At 52.7% G+C, this 16,431-nt stretch overlaps 2 protein-coding genes across 3 annotated transcripts; both read left to right on the forward strand.

Moving 5' to 3' along the window:
- Positions 1-4,684: 4,684 nt before the first annotated feature.
- SPATA24 (spermatogenesis associated 24) lies at positions 4,685-10,052 on the forward strand. 2 transcript variants are annotated; one of them, XM_081135880.1, is made up of 6 exons: positions 4,688-4,863; positions 6,053-6,118; positions 6,348-6,478; positions 6,565-6,635; positions 9,482-9,584; positions 9,696-9,846. In XM_081135880.1, the coding sequence occupies exons 1-6, from the start codon at positions 4,747-4,749 to the stop codon at positions 9,823-9,825; spliced, it is 618 nt and encodes a 205-aa protein (XP_080992006.1). In that variant the 5' UTR covers positions 4,688-4,746; the 3' UTR covers positions 9,826-9,846. The 2 variants fall into 2 exon arrangements, with proteins under 2 accessions (XP_080992005.1, XP_080992006.1); XM_081135879.1 differs by lacking the exon at positions 9,482-9,584 and having other exon boundaries at positions 4,685-4,863; positions 9,696-10,052.
- A 1,764-nt stretch (positions 10,053-11,816) lies between these two features.
- Positions 11,817-16,383, forward strand: PROB1 (proline rich basic protein 1). Its single transcript, XM_081135877.1, has one exon. It carries the CDS (start codon positions 11,877-11,879, stop codon positions 14,931-14,933), a length of 3,057 nt encoding a protein of 1,018 aa, XP_080992003.1. The 5' UTR covers positions 11,817-11,876; the 3' UTR covers positions 14,934-16,383.
- Positions 16,384-16,431: the final 48 nt, after the last annotated feature.

Genomic DNA, 16,431 nt, shown 5'->3' on the forward strand with positions numbered 1-16,431 from the left:
TCCTAGCCTGGTTCCTTCCACTCGCACCTTACAAAAACTACTTGGCATCTGCAAATCAGCTGTTATTCCAGTTCCTTGCTGGCTTTGTCCCCAGTGGCCCATATTTAGGCAAGTTTTGGTTTTAAAATACAGTACATGTTTCAGTTGGATTCTCCAGAGCCCAACTGGTCATAATAATACTTGTCATTTGGAGAAATACTGAGATGAGATAAGATTCAACAAAGATGGAGAATTTACTGTATGTCAGGTGAGCTGAGCTTTTGGGATGGGAATTGGAACAAGTGAGACCCAGCACCAAGGCTCCTGGAGCTCACGTCTAATGGGGAACCTAGCTTTAGACAGTGCTCCCCAGTGGGATGAATGTCAAAGGGGAGACCAAGAGAACCTTGGGAATATATAACAAAGGAATTTAATCCAGTATGAGAGATCAGTGAAAGCAACTCTGAGGAAGAGAAACTTGAAATATAATCACCCTTCTTATAGAGTACAGTGATTAATTTTTAATGGAGGAAATGGGAGCAACACTTTGCATGCCCCCATTTCTATGAATATCATCATCCATCCAAGTACAAAAGTCGGAAACTGTAGTAGACTTGATTTGATGTCTTCCAATGGACCACACCTAATATTCACGCCCTTGTGTAGTCCCCTTTCTGATCTAGGCTGGCCTTTGATCTTTAATCCATAGAATGTGGCAAGACTAGCAGCTTCCATTTTTGCACTTAGGGGAAGCCAGCTGCCATGTAAGTGCAACCTCCCTGAGACCACCAAGCTAACCACATGAAGAAGGTTATGCAGAGGGGAACCAAACGACTGAGCTGGCAACAAGAACTGAGAACCCAGACATATGAGCTGTTTATGCCAGCTGGTGGGCAGAGCAAAATTAGCTGCCCCACCAAGCCCTCTTCAAACTGCAGAATCATGAGCAAATAATAAAATGGTTGCTGTTTTAAACCATTAATTATGTTTTGTGGTAGTTTGCAGCAGTAAACAACCAAAACACCTTGGCTCCCTTTTTCTGATATCCCCTCCACCGTTGTTGTCCTATCAGTTTAACCTCCAGAACATCCTAAATCCATCTACTCTCTTCACCTCCTCTGACACCATCTGATTCCCAAACTACCACCTGCTTCCTCTGATAAAAACTTGCAGTAGCTTCACAAGTATAAGTCTCTGAGCATCAACACAGGGCCCCTCCAATCTGTACACCTTGCTGCACCAGAAAGAGCTTTCCAAAGCATAAATTATGTCTCCCTCTTGCTTAAAATATTTCAGTAGCTTTCTTTTGCCCCCAGAATAGAAATTACCAAAGTCCTTAGCATGGCCTAATGCTTTATAAGGCTCTGCCAAGTTTCTGGCCTCTACCCTTGCTTGCCCTGTCATCTTTTTCTTTTCTGCCAATTAGCCTTTGAATTACTACGCTCTGCCAAGCCCTTTTGCTCTAGGGACTTTGAATATACTGTTCCCTCTTTCTGGAACCCTTTCCCACTCACCTGGCCCTCCTCTCTTTGCTAAGTGCTGCCTAGTTTATCTTACTAGGTTTTAGCTAAAAAATCACTTCCTTACAGAAGCCTTCCCTGCACCCCAGATTGGGCTAAATCTTTTAAAATACTCTCACTCCTCTCTTTCTTAGCACCGGTCATAGTTATAATGCCATGTATTCAAATAATGACGGAGTTTGAGATTTATTTGAGTATTTATTATTGTCTGTCTCCCCCACTAGACTAGTTCCAGTCTAATTTTATCTGAACTGAACCCTAACAGGAAGACATGCCATCTGTTAGGACTTCCTCTGGAAATGCAGCCCAAATTGAAATTCCTCCCATTAAAAGATGGGATGTGTCCCCTCTCCTTGAAGCTAGACTCTGGCTCCGTCACCAATAGAATACAGCAGAAATGGCACTCTGCCACTTTTTAAGCCCAGGCCTTAAGAAACTGCCTTCTTCCATTTCCTGCCACTTTGGATGCTTCCTCTTGAACCCAGTCACCACGCTAGGAGAAAGCCCAAGCAGCCAATGGAAAGGAGCAAGATTCCTGGTCCTCAGCCTCAGATGAGCTCCCAGCTGACAGCACCAATTTGTCAGTTATGTGAGTGAGCCATGAATCATGGTAGTGGAACTTCTAGCTTCTCCCTCCCCCAACAACCATACCAGCTGATATTATGTGGATCAGAGATGAGCTTTCACTATTGAACTCTGCCCAAATGTAAGATTCCTGAGCAAAATGATTTTTTTAAAGTATAAATTTTGGGTGGTGCGTTATACAGCAATAGATAACCAGAACACCAACCAGGATGACAACACTGTGCAGAAAGCCACGCTTCCTGGGACAGGTTCACAGAACTGTTTGTGACTCATGTCATCCTGAGCCCCACTGAGCCCTGGTTGGCCAGGAGCTCATAAAGTTTGTTTACATGGAGAGTGGGAGCCTGTGGCAGTCTCCAACCAGGTTGACCATCCCTCATGTCCATGTTGGTATGCAGGGTGCAGAACACGGGATCCAGTGTTGTCTCTTGCTCATAACTATCTGTCCCCAGGGAACTGGCTGCTGGAGCCTACTGTGCTCCAGGATTTTGTTCTAAGTGTACAAGGCAGTCTGTTCCGGCTGGTGGAGGTAAATGGTGAGTGACAAGAGATATCAAGCAGCACCTACAGAAGGCACACAGTTCAAGGGGAAGATTCAAGGATCCCTGCCCCAGAGGAATGCGCAGCTTTGTCCAGGGTGACTCAGGTGAACATTCACATTTGATAGACAAAGTTCCAAGAAGGCTCTGTGGCACACAACCTGTATATACAGCATCCTCTAGGCCCATGCTGTCCAATACAGTAGCCACTATCCACATAAGGCTACTTAAATGTAAATTTTACTAATTAAAATTGTTTTAAGTTTAATTCCTCAGTCACATGAGCCACATCTCAAGGGCTGAATAGCCCACATGTGGCTAGTGACTGTAGTGCTAGACAGTGCAGATGAACATTTCCATCATAGAAGTCCTATTGAATTATACTGCTCTGGGCTCTTTTCAGATTGGACAACAGAAATAGCCTTGCCCTCAAGGATATGAGAACAAACACAAGAAACAAGAAAAGATAAAGCAAGGGTTATCACGCTGTGGTCGGTAGCTCAGTTGGTTAGAGTGTCCTTCTGATACTCGAAGGTTGAGGGTTCAATCCCCAGTCAGGGCATATACAAGAGGCAGCCAATGAATGCATAAATAAGTGGAACAACAAATTAATGTTCCTCTCTCTCTCTCTCTCTGTCATCAATAAAAAAAATTTTTTTTAAAGGAGACCCATAGGAATAACAATGTTTATCAGGTAATAACATCCAGCTGAAAAAGAGGCCCCTAGGGAGTTCTGGGAGCAGCCTGAATGGCTTACCTAAACTTTCAGCTTCCCTTCTTGGACACTGATAACATTTTTGCAAACTTTTTTTTTTTGTTATCCTCACCTGAGGATATTTTAGAGAGTGTGGAAGGGTAGGAGGTAGAGGTAGAGGTAGAGGTAGAGAGAGAGAGAGAGAGAGAGAGAGAGAGAGAGGAGAGAGAAAAACATTGATGTGAGAGAGACACATCAATTGGTTGCCTCCTGCACAACTGGACCATGCTGGGGATCCTGCAACCCTTCTTGGGAGGGTCAACACTCTAACCACTGAACCACACCAGCCAGGGCTGCAAACTCCTTAATGTAGTCATTTCCTGCTTCCATAACTTTAGTATCCATTATGTTCAACAAAAATGCAGCACAGCATCATGGTTGAGAACATAGGCTCTAGAATCAACCTGCCCACGTGAAAATCCTGTTCTAAGACCTAGTAGCTTGGGTGACCTTGGGCAAGTTATTCACTGTCAGAGAACCTGCATTTCCTCGTCTGTAAAATGAGGATATTAGAACCTACTTCCCAAGGTTATTAGGAATATCACTTGAAATAATACTAATATGGCATAAATGTGCCATAAAAAATTGAAAACTCAAGTATTAGCTCTGATATGTCCCAAGCTTAATCTTATTTGGGTTTCCAAAACAAAAGGGAGGGGGGAATTTGGTGTGATCACCTTATCCTTCCCTACCGCTGCTTTTTAGGTCTCTTCATGGCCCACTTCAGTTCTAATCTCAGCGCCCTCAGCGCCCTCCGCAGCACCTCGATGTGGTCGCCCTTGGCTCCAGGCGCGGCTGCTCCGAGCCCGGTACCAGAACAGGAGGACGCATCTTGGATGCGACCGCTCTCCCTTCTGTATTCGTGAGCCCCGCCTTCATTGCTTAGGCTCAGGCCCCCGGAGTACTGAATATGTTGTAGGAGGAAGAGAGATCATAGGAAGCTAGAGTCTCATACTCTCGGGTAAATTTCGAGATTAGGGTTGGAGACGGAGGGGTGTGAAGCTAAAGATGCAGGTGTTGCCTTAACAGGCATTTGCTTCGCGGTCTTGCAGTTTAACAGGCCCTGGGAGAAGGCTGAGGGCGGGTGTTGCCTGTTCCCTGACTAATAAAGGAAGTATAAGCGTGTTCCTGAGGACTGCGAGACAGACACAAGATAAAATAGATGGGCAAATTCTCCATAAACTTCAATTCCTAAGGGTTGTTAAATTCCCCGGGCGGCTCCTTTAAGAGGTGGGGTCCCATCCCTGCTAACAGAGGAAGTCCCCGCCCCCGGTTGCCAGGGTGCTCTGTGGCGTCGCATCCTCATTGGTGGGCGATGTGGTGAGCGGCCCAGCGGCAGCCATTTCCAACGAGCTGGCGGGGGCAAAAGATGGCGACGCCCGTCGGGTGGTCGCAGGGGGGGTCAGGGTCGGTGTGTCTCGCCTTCGACCAACTGCGGGACGTGATTGAGTCTCAGGAGGAACTAATCCATCAGCTAAGGAACGTGGTACGCAGCCAGAAGAGCTGGGGGAGAGGCCGGACTGGACGCCTAAATGGCGGGGTCGGGGCCAAAGCCTGTCCCGAAGCCCGCGGCGTGCCGAGAGCACGTTGCCAATACCGTCATCAGAAGGAGGAGGGACCCAGATGTGTTATGGCTGCTGGGGGTGGAACCAAAGGAGGCAGGGTCTCGTGAATATTTTACAAGGAAATTTTAATCAAAATCAAGTTGTTCTCTACTATCTTTGTCTGGTTGTGCAGGGCCTGGTAGATATGTCCCTATCTAGTCATTGAGCCTCAGTTTCCCCATTTCTACTTGGAGACGATTTCACTGACTTCCCAAGGCCCTTGTGTTCAGGCAAAGACGTTGTAACGTCCTTTCTATTAGGGATATCCCCTCCTCAGTGTCTAATTCAGTGCCATTCTGAGTGCGGTACACACAGATGTGGCCCTTGCACATGGTAACTTAAGGGCCTCTGACCACTTTATGTCCCTTTGCTTTTGCTTTCTCAATTAAACCCCAGTTTATGGGTGCAAAGCATTAGAGCCACAAAATATCTGGACAGGCATGGTAAAATTCTCCTCAGGTGGAGTTCATGGTTTTTCTGCTTTTGTTTTCTATCTTGATGAGAAGGCACGGAGGTACCTCCATCTCAGAAATAAGATAACTTCCCATCTCTTTCTCATTCTAATGGCTTTACGCAACCCTAGTCACTGAATTACCTTCAATTCCCTGAAGGTGCCAGCTCTTCCTTTTGGCTCTTTTAAAAGGCAGGCTCCCTACCTGGCCTTTTTCTCAGTCTAGGACACTTTTCTCTCCCAGCCCTCTCCTTCTGGCCCACCCATACATAGCAGTCAGAGCTCAGGTCTGATCTGATGTCCCCTTCTCCAGAAGCAGTTCTAACCCTTCCCCAGGCTGGCTCAGGGACCTCCTCTAGACACCACTTTGTGCTTCTCTATCATGGCACACACGGTGTTACAAGTGCTGGCCATGGGCTATCTCCTCTATGAGACTGGTTGCTGCTTGAGGACAGGACCTAGAGCTGAGCCTCAGTGAATCTTGTAGAATTGAATTCTCCCTTCCCAGGGCCGCAGTCTCATCCTAGGTGCCCTGGGCATCATCCCATTATCCATCCTTGCTCCTGGTCCCTAGAGGACACCCCAGCTCTAGGCCCTCCCTGAGTCAGGCTCTATTGCAGATGGTTCTCCAGGACGAAAATTTTGTCAGTAAAGAAGAGTTCCAGGAAGTGGAGAAGAAGCTGGTGGTAAGTAATGGCCTCTGCAGGCTCCTAATCTTGCCCTATTTCCCAGGATCCCTGTAGTTGAGCAGAGTCCTTGAGTATTGGCCTCTGAGAGCCTCCAGCCCCAGTAATGAGGATGGGATCTTCCTGTACCCTGGCTTCAGTGTGCCCCTCTGAGTAAGGGGGCTGGTTAAGGGAGCTTAAGAGACCAAGGTAGCTTGGGATAATAAGGTCACTGGTGTTGTCCCTGCAGGAGGAGAAAGCTGCTCATGCCAAGACCAAGGTCCTCCTGGCCAAGGAAGAGGAGAAGTTGCAGTTTGCCCTTGGAGAGGTAGAGGTGCTATCTAAACAGCTGGAGAAAGAGAAGCTGGCCTTTGAAAAGGCGTGAGTGGGCCTTGGTAGGGGGGGTAAGGTTAAGGGGTCCCATTAGCCTGTCAGCCTTCCCACCCTTTCTTATCTTCTCCACCCAGGCTCTCCACTGTCAAGAGCAGAGCCCTGCAGGAGTCCAGCAAGAAGGACCAGCTCATCACCAAATGCAATGGTAGGCGGGAAGCCCGTGTACCTTCCCACGCTAACATACACGGGCTCTTCCCTAACTACCCAGTGCCTGTGTCCAGGGCAGGGTTTCACCCCAACTTCTCTCCCCGACTGAGGATACAGGGAAGCCCAAGTGGGCCACACCTTCGCAAAGGCCTTCAGGGGCCAGGCAGGCCACGGAAATGAGGGAAGCAGTTGGTGTACAATATTCTTCATGGCCATAAAGGAATGGACTCGCTCCCATTTTTTTTGAAACATACAACCTTCTTAATTCACCTTTTGTTTTCCACTTTTTTGATAAATATTAGAAATAGTGTACTTTACTCATAACACTCTTACAAGAGGAATAACAGGGCAAGCACAGTCCTATTTGGGAGCTGACCCTTAGTCTCTGGGTTGGGATGTAGTAGGGAGGAGTGGGGACTGTGGTAATGCAGAGAGCCATGCTCTCTCTCAAGGGCTTAGCTCCTCTGCTGTGGGCATGGGGGTCCAGTACTGTCAGCTTTAAAAAAAGAAACCAGGTTTTAATGGAAGCTTTTCTGACCTTTTAGTGTTGGCAACTGATTTAGAAGTTTTAAAACTATTGTATGGGCCAAGTAAAGTATGTCTGTGGTCCATTAATTTTCAACTCTGCACCATGCAGATGCATATAGCCACTTGGCTTAATTGGTGCTGTGAGTTGCAGGGCACTTTCAGTCAACTACCCAGTGTTCCTAGACCTCAGGAACCACTTTCATTTTCCCAGAATGCTAAACTCCCCGTACTTAGTTTAAGAAGTAGATGTGAATTCCATACATCTGTTTAATTCACTGCAACAGATTTTGAGTAGGCCAGAGCCCAGAGCTCAAGCCCAAAAGAGGTTCAGGGTCTCTCCTGATGGGCCCCACCTGGAGCCTTGGGCACCCTCTACCCTCTAATCCAGCTTTCTCTCTCCCCTGGTGAGTATTCTCACTGGTAAGTTGCCATCAGGCTGCCACCTTGATCTGGCTGGGTAGGCTGACAGGCCTTATGGTGGTTTGATTGAAAACTCCCATTAGGGCCTCCTGGGACCCAACAGGCAGTCACTGCCTTCATACCCAAGGACGCTGGTCCCTAGGCCTTTCCCTCTTTCTGAACACACCCCCCTTCCCACTTCCCTAAAAGGAACCTAGGGTTCTTTACTGGTGATGCTAGGAAAAGACGTCCTTCCTTTAGGGCATTTCCTAGAGAGCAGCCAAGGCCATAGGGCTCTGCCTCTGCTTGTGGAAGGTATGTGTGAGTCAGGGTGATGGAGCCTGGCTGCCTCCCCCCCCAGAATGTCCTGAATCTCTCCAGTGGGCACAAGCCCTCACCTGAGCAAATCTGGTGACCTGATAGGCCTCCTCCCGGCCTATACCTCCCCACTACCACCTCCTTTTGTGTGGTTCAGTTTGGTTTTACTTACATAGTTCCTGAATCTTTTCAAAGGGCTTTTCTAACCATTCTCTCATTGGGTGCCATTTATTTTACATTTATTTCATTTATTTTAAAAGATTCACACAAATTTCTGATGCCTTTTCTCAAGAGAACTTAACAAGCAGTGAGTCTGGGTTAGCTGGATGACCTGGAGAAGGAGTTTTGATAGTCCTGGTCTTATGACCCTTGAGCTCATGCTTTTCTTCTCTTTGTTGCCCTATGTCTCCTCTTTTCCATGCTGTACCTTAACTGCCAGATCGTCTTTTCTGAAACCTTAAATGCTTCAGCCTTTCTGCATTTTCAGAGCTTGTGTTCTAGTTAATCTTTGTCCAACCTTTAAGGGCAATGGGATTTTCTTCCTGTGAGGATCAGAATTTTCCAGGGCTTCCTGAGGGACAGTTATGTATATGAAGCACCCCCAGATCCCTACAGCCTCATTGGATTTTGACCCAAGTCACAAAAATCATCCTGGCATCTAATGAGCATTTAATTAGCCGGTAAGCTTTTCCCCCACTAATCTCCCTGGGTCCTCCCCACACCATAGGGGCTGTCTCTGTCCCTATCTTATACAGATGAGGACATGGGTCTGAAAAGGAGGCAACTTGCCCAAAGTGGTAATACTGTCTCACCAATATCAACTTCATTGAAATATCACCTTGTTCTGTCCCCTCTGATCAATTCCTGAGTCTTAACAGTCCTTTCAGAAGCTGCTGCCTTGAGGGCAGGGACCCTGCACAGGGGTAGGCATCTGGGTGGCCCTCAGTAGCCTGGTTGGATTGAGATGACCGAACTAGGTGATGTTTCTAAGTCCTGAATTCTCAGGGGACATCCTGTTCATTCATTCCACAGATCTATTGTGTAACTACTATGTGTCAAGTAATTTTAGGCCTTAGGGTTAAAACAGTGAATAAAACAAAAATCCTTGTTCTTACATTCTAGTAGGGGAGAAAGTAAATGAGTAAAATATATGGTGTGTTAGATATAAATGCTAAGAAGAAAAATAAAGCAGGGGAAAGGGATAGGGAGTATTGGGAAGGGTTGTAATTTTAGACTAGGAAGGGTCTCACCAGAGGTGATATCTGCAAAGATCTGCAGGAGTTGAAGCCAGGAGCTGTTCATCCTCCTGCGTTTGGGCAGGGCTGCCACCTCTCTCCAAGGGCTTTGCCTGCCTTCATATGAGTCACCTGGTCCAGAATAGAGTTCTGAAGTCACTGACACATTCATCAGACATTGTGTCCCCACCAACCCATCAAGACTCCATAATAAACTCATTCTTACTAAGGTATTAACAGCTACTAATGGAGAACCTGTGGGTGGGGGGAACCAAGTTCTGAAAAGACCCATGAGGGGACTGCCTTATCTCAGGAAGGAGCCTGTGGGATGGAAGCACCTCCTCCCTGCCTCTCTCCCCCACAGAAATTGAGTCTCACATTATAAAGCAAGAAGATATACTTAATGGCAAAGAGAATGAGATTAAGGAATTGCAGCAAGTTATCAGCCAGCAGAAACAAATCTTCAGGTGAGGGTTCATGGACAGGCTGGGGGTTGTTGATGGAAGTGGGGAGCCAGACCTCTGGCCCCTACCTTGGGCTGTCCCCAGCCCACGCCCAGCCTAGCCGGCTCCTTACAGGAATCACATGTCTGACTTCCGGATCCAGAAGCAGCAGGAGAACTACATGGCCCAAGTGCTGGACCAGAAGCATAAGAAAGTCTCAGGGACACTTCAGGCCCGGAGCCACCAGCGTCCCAGGGAAAAATAAAATGGTTGTCACCTTTCTGTATTCTGGTTGTAACCTGACCTCTGACTTTGGGCTGTGGGGGTCCCCATCCAGACCCTTCCTATCCCTGTGGATACCCTCTCAGGCCTCACCAGTGGCCTGGCCCAGGGAAGGGGCAGAGTAAGAGGCAGAAGGCACTTTCCTTCCTTCCTCCCTCTCTGCCTGTCTCCTGGGCCTTGGTGACCTAAGTGAGAATCAAGTTACCAGAGACTGGGTGGTGAACAGGCCTTGGACCACCACCTGCCTGGGGGTCTTTGGGGTTATGGGGTTGCAGCCTAGGAAAGGACTACTTTGTTGTCTAGGGAGCACTATCCTTTCTTACTCTGTATTTAACCTGTGCCTATATAAACAGCCGTGTGTGTGTGTGTGTGTGTGTGTGTGTGTGTGTGTAAGTGTGTAAGAGAGACAGGCAGGCAGAGAAAGCCCTGACTGGAGACTTTAAAGACAGTGGGTTCCAGGACTGTCCCAAATAAATTTGGAAAATCACTTTCCATGACAAAACAAAAATGTTATATTGTGGATTACATGTGTACCTTCTTATACACTTCCCCCAAACAGAAACTCATCAGTCTTCACAAATGGAAGGGAGAAGGATAATGCCATTTTTTTAAATAAACCTGGAACCTTTTATTATTTAATTCTCACCTCAGGATATATTTTTTTATTGATTTTCTAGAGAGGGGAAGGGAGGGAGAGAGAAACATCGATATGAGAGAGAAACATTGATCAGTTGCCTCCCATATGCGGTCCGATGGGATCAAACCCGCAACCTAGGTATGTGCCCTGACTGGGAGTCAGACCCACAAACTTTTGGTGCATGAGACAATGCTCCAACCAACTGATCCTCCCAGCCAGTCTATTTTTAAGGTGGGGAAACAGTCTGTGAATAGGCTATGACTTGCCAAAGTTGCACATTAGGATTAGAGGTGATGGACAGGCTTCATCCTCAGAAGCCATCACTGATGGCCAGGTGATCACGGGGACTCACCAGGGCAGGGGACCCACTGGGGAGGCTGAGTCAGATTTGTCAAGTCTCACCTTTCCTGGGTCAGTGTGAGGGTTAGTGCACAGGAGGGGCCAGTGCTCTTGCTCGGGGGCCAACTGGGGGCCTAAGTTACAGCAGTACCTTGAAGTCAGAAGTTTAAGGGCAAATGGTGCCCATTGTCACTGTCCCACAACACTTAGAAGTGGTGGCTGCTTCCCCACCAGTGCCTGTCCCCAGGGCTAGTACTGAGGTGGTAAAGGCTGAAATGAGTACCTGGAGGAGTACGTGGCTATTCCTGCCTCAGAGGAACTTTAGAGAGGGGACCACAGCTACCCAAAAGGTTCGTGAGAGAGCCCCACATCAGCATCCAGGGCTTGCTCTGGTTGCCAGGACAGCCTGTAAAAGAGCTGTCCGCTCCAGCTCCTTCCAATAAGTCCCCACCAAAGGCAATGGCCCCAGCTAGGGACAGCACCTTCCTGAGGCCCTAGAACAACTTCCCAGTGGGGGACGCCCTCCAAGCGATGCTGCTCTATCAAAGGCTGTGGAGTGACCTGTCAGGGAAAGTGGGTGCACTCTTGGGAGCTCCAACTGGGATGGGAAGGCACTGAGGGCTGAGGGGAAAATGAAATTTTCCCTCAAGACCTGAGTTGCCTGACCTGAAGGTCTGGTCCCCTGGTTCACACACTGATCCACATGCCACATAGTGCTTGACCTCAGGCACGTCCCCACTCAGCCTCAGTTTTCTCACCGGTGGTGAGTGGAGTTGGGCCTAGTTCCTGGCTCCAAGTTGGACACCTGCTTTCCCGTCAGCCAAAATCTGGAGTGCCGCCCTGGGCGCTGCAGCCCGCGCCAGAGGAGAGGCTTGGGAGAGTAGCGCCCAGGGTCCAGGTCTCTCCTGCTGGCGACACCGCTGGCTCGGGAGCGGACGCGGCCACTTTAAGGCGCGGTGACCCCACGGCATCCGCGGGCGGGGCGGGGACAGTGCGGGCGTCCCGGGCATCAGCGGAGGCGAATGCGAGGGAGGTAGTGCGCGGCGTCCGGCCCCACCATGCTGATCGCGCTCGCCCCGCCAGCCCTGCCGGGGCTCACAGGTCAGCTACCCTCGGCCCCCGCGCGGCGCCAGGACTCCTCTGGTTCGTCAGGCTCCTACTACACGGCTCCGGGTTCTCCAGAGCCCCCGGACGTTGGGCCGGACGCGGAGGGCCGGGCGAACTGGCCCCGGGTGGCCCCTGCGCTGGGGGCGGGGGCGCAGCCTCGCCTGTCCGTCAGCGCCCAGAATAGCAGCCAGCGGCTCCCGCCCGGCTCGGGTTTCCCGCGAGGCCCGGGCTCAGGCCCGCGGCCACCCCAGCCCCAGCTGCGCATGCTGCCGTCGGGGGAGATGGAAGTCATCTTCGGCGCAGGGGCCCTGTTCAGCCCCTCTGACTCAGCGGATAGAGAAGTGCAACAGCTCACGGCGCGGGCTTTCCACACCCTCTCTCCGCCCGCGTCTGCCGCCCCCGCCGCACCACAGCCCCAGCCCCCCGACGGTGGCTCCCGCTGGGCCACCTACCTGGAGCTGCGGCCCCGCGGGCCAAGTCCTGCCACCCCAGCGCAGTTCGAATGTGTGGAGGTGGCGCTGGAGGAGCGTGCCGCGCCCGCCAGGGCACGGACGGTGCCCAAGCGTCAGATCGAGCTACGCCCCAGGCCCCGGAGCCCTCCGCGGGAGGCCGGCGCAGAGCGCCCGCGACTGCTCCTGCGCACAGGCTCCCTGGACGAGTCTCTGGGCCGCCTGCAGGCCGCCGCGGGCCTCGTGCAGACGGCGCTGGCCAGAAAACTGAACCCCGCGGCCCCTGCCCCAAGCAGCGCCACCTTCGGGCCCACGGAGCGGCCAGAGCCTGAGACTCGGAAAACGGCCCGCAGTACCCGAATGATCCAGGAGGATAGCAGGTCTCGGCCACCCCGCGTGCACTACAGTTCAGCCCCTGCCAGGGCCCCACGGCCGTGGCCCAGCCTCCGCGAACGCGCGATTCGGCGGGACAAACCCTCTCCCGGGACTGAGCCACTGGGTCCGGTTAGTTCAAGCATCTTCCTGCAGTCCGGGGAGAAGACCCAGGAGGCGCACAGCCAGGAACTCAAAACTAGGTTCGCGGGAGAAACTCCGGATCGAACCGTTCTGAGGCCTCAGAGTCCGCCTTTCGAGTCCAGGGATCCCTGGGAAGTTCCGAGTAAGGCTGTGAGGCCAAGGAGCCCATCCCCGCCCTGGCAGGCTCCAAATGGAACCGTGAGGAGTTCTCACTGCCTGGCCCCCCAGAACTTGTGTCCGTGGAATCGGGCTCCTCGGAGGCTGAGTAGTCCGTCCTTTCCCGAGGAATCCTCCGCATGGGAAAATCAGGATCCCACCGTCGAGGAAACTGTCAGCAGAAGGAGCCCTTCCCCTCCGACCCTTTCCCAGTGGAATCCGGATGTTGCCAAGGCAAGAAGCCCATCCCCTGAAGCTCCTTCACCGTGGGAGCTTCCGAACCCCGCAATCGGAGCTACCGCAGAGGGGAGTAGGAGCCCGTCCCCGCCCGCCTTGTCCTCATGGGAGGCTCCAGATCATCCTATTGGGACGTGGAGCCCACCGCGCCAAGAGTCGTGGGATCCCCAAATGCAGGGCTCATCAATAGTCTGTACACGCAAAGCTCTGAATGGCGAAGTACAGGGGGAGCTGGCGCCGCCTACACCACCCGCACCCAGGACTCCAGAGCTGACAGGGTCTCGGAGTCCCTCCGCGCGGGACATGCCGGATCTTGCCTTCGGAGGCAGTCAGCCGTCGCCACAGGTGGCTGCACCCGACCTGCCCCTCAGTCGCCTCGTGGGCACCGTGGATTCGGATGCGTGCCCGGAAACCTTGGTCTCTGGAGAACCGGCCTCCGCACGCCCGCGAGTGGCTATTCCTCGGCCCCGAGACATGCGCAAGATGGTGAAGACCACATACGCGCCGAGCTTCCCGGAGGGAACCCCAGGCTCAGGGCTGCCTGCGCCTCCTGCGGATCCCCACCGGGAGGAGAGTGGTGCACCCAAGACGCAAGAGCTGCAGGTGCTGGGGACCCGAGCCCCAGCTCACTACACTTCCGTTTATCTCAAGGATTTTCTGCCAGTAGTATCGCACCCCTATGAGCCCCCAGAGCCATCCACCAACATAACCCCCCAGGACGCTTCGCAGCCCAACGGGGTCCTGCGGCGGAGGGCAGAGAACAGCACGGCGAAACCCTTTGCGCGCACTGAGATACGCCTGCCTGGTGCCCTGGCCTTGGTCCGAGGGCTGAAGGGAAGCCCTGGAGTCCCGGTGAGCGGTCCCGGAGGAGAGAACCGGGTTACCGAAGCCCAGCGCCTTGTCCCCGACGGCGAGGGTCCGACCAGCCCTCTAGGTGGAGCTCGCTCCTTACCCCAGCGGTCGTCCATAGGGCCAGCAGGGGCCCAACCACCCGGACCATCCCGCCCCAGCTCCCCTCAGGCGCACCCTAGCTCGAGCCCTGGGAAAGCACCCAAACTGGAGACTCCTCCTTCTGCCCCTGAGCCTGCGACTGCCATCCAGTCGCCCCTCCTACAGCCCCAGGCCCTGGCGGGCAGAATGGCCCCGCCGCAGCCTCGCGCAGCATCTGCGCCTCCTATGGACCGGTCCCCTGAAGGCCCCTCCCAGGGGGCACGCAGGCCACCCGGGGCGGCGCACACAGGGAAGGTCCTGGTGGACCCGGAGAGCGGCCGCTACTACTTTGTGGAGGCGCCGCGGCAGCCTCGGCTACGGCTGCTCTTTGACCCTGAGAGCGGGCAGTACGTGGAGGTGTTTCTGCCGCCCTCGCCTCCGGGGCCACACCGACGCATGTACACCCCGCTGGCCCTGAATCCCGGCCTTTACCCGTCCGCTTATGGGCCTATCTCTGGCTTCTCACTGCCGCCATCCCCAGGCCCGCCAGCCTTCAGCGGCACCCAGCTGCCCTGGGCCTCCGAGGCAGGGCTCCTGGACAGGATGTACTACCTGCCAGTGAGTGGGACCCCCAGTCCCGCACCTCCTCTGCTCCTCTGTGCTCCTCCCACCAACTTGGGTCCCGCCCAGCCTGGCAAGGGCTCCACCTTCCCTGTGTGAGCCCTCAGGGCCAGATCCCCATGGTGTTGGGGCCTGTCGTTGGCCTTGAAGGTTCAGGCATCCAGTTCCCTGCCCTTCTTTTCTCCTGTCACCTTTTTCACCCATCTCACCTAGTCCTCAGACTGGAAGTTACCTTCAGAGAATGTATCTGAGACCCCGGGGCTGATGGAGCTGGAGCTCAGGAAGTGACTACCTTCCTTCCACAAAAACATTGTATATCCCTTTCCCAAGCATTCCCAGAGTGTGGTGTGTTTGTGTGTGTATGTGTGTGTAAAAGGAGTCTCAGGACTTGTCCCCAGGAACTGACCCGAGGGGGTGTTGGGGTTCCCTTGGAGCAGCAGGGGACTGCCCCCACTGGGCTGCCCCCAGTGGTGGTAACTGTCTATCCCTCCCTGAAGATGGGCCCAGCTGAGGTGGAGCAAGCTAGTGAGTATCAGTGGAATGGAGGGAGAAGGACTCTGGCTATCAAATCTGTTATTCTTGGCCTAGGAGGCTGTGGTGGAAAGTGGCTAATGCAGCCAGGCCAGGCTGTGTTGAGAAAGGGAGCTGTGGGGACAGCAGGTGAAGGTGGAGTGGGGAAGTAGTAGCAGAGAGGGGCCATGGAGAGTCAGCCTGGGATATGGGGTGGCGAGAATCCTGGGGGGGGGGGGGGTAGGGGTGGAGAAGTGGCTATAGCCCCTAGCTGGGAGCCCCACCCTTTATTCTCCCCTCAACCCTAGCCTCTGACTTGGCTTCTCTAAGCCCTCAGAGCTAAGCTGGCTCTTCCTGGGGCCGGGAATGTGGGCTTCAGCCATTCCCACCCTGGGTAGGGAAGAGATGGAGTCATCAGGAAGGATTTATGAGCAGGGAGAAAGGTTGAGCTACTGTCCCAGAGGAGCCTCTTGACCCCTCTGGGTGGGGCAGAGGGTGGGTTAGGACTGGCAGTAGAAGGGATGCTTCTGTGTGGGGCAGGCAAGAGAAACTTGAAGCCCTCAGCTGGTTTTACTCCCCCAGTAACAGATGTGGCAACCGTGCCCAGAGAGGTGCTGGCTCTGCAGGCTGGTCACAGCATAGTAAGGGACAGGACCCAGAGCGTGTGCTCCAATTGCCCTGAGATTCCAGGAGCCTCTGAGGAGGGCAGAGGAAGATGCATGGAGTGAGTGAGAGGTGTTTTGCATGGGTTCTGTATGTAGTTCTGACTTGAAGTGCCTGGGCCTTGCTGGACAGGTATGTGATGTGATGAGTTTGGGGAAAAAGAGTGGCTGTTGGAAGCTGTTAGGGATGGAGATGGATGCCTTCCTTAAATTCCATGCCCCTGGGGCACCCTGGTTCCTTGGAGACCCTACCCTCCTGCCAGAAAAACCTGGACATCTTTTTGTGGCCAGAGACGCTGTTTCCAATAACATGGAGGGCCCTGGGCCCGTCACCTCATCCTGGTGAGCAATAAATCACTGACCCAATGAGCTATGATGGCTGGAACAACTGGTGTAAGGTGTCTGATTTCCTGCTGTGGCCCCTT

Source organism: Miniopterus schreibersii, assembly GCF_964146895.1.
Source record: "Miniopterus schreibersii genome assembly, chromosome: 4".
Lineage (NCBI taxonomy): Eukaryota > Metazoa > Chordata > Mammalia > Chiroptera > Miniopteridae > Miniopterus > Miniopterus schreibersii.

Excerpts from the sequence above, each read along its gene's own strand:
- SPATA24 (XM_081135879.1), top strand. The coding sequence starts at position 4,747 with ATGGCGACGCCCGTCGGGTGGTCGCAGGGGGGGTCAGGGTCGGTGTGT. Across the intron at positions 6,119-6,347 it reads AAGTGGAGAAGAAGCTGGTG|GAGGAGAAAGCTGCTCATGC; the intron begins GTAAGTAATGGC and ends TTGTCCCTGCAG. Across the intron at positions 6,479-6,564 it reads AAGCTGGCCTTTGAAAAGGC|GCTCTCCACTGTCAAGAGCA; the intron begins GTGAGTGGGCCT and ends TTCTCCACCCAG.
- PROB1 (XM_081135877.1), top strand. The coding sequence starts at position 11,877 with ATGCTGATCGCGCTCGCCCCGCCAGCCCTGCCGGGGCTCACAGGTCAG.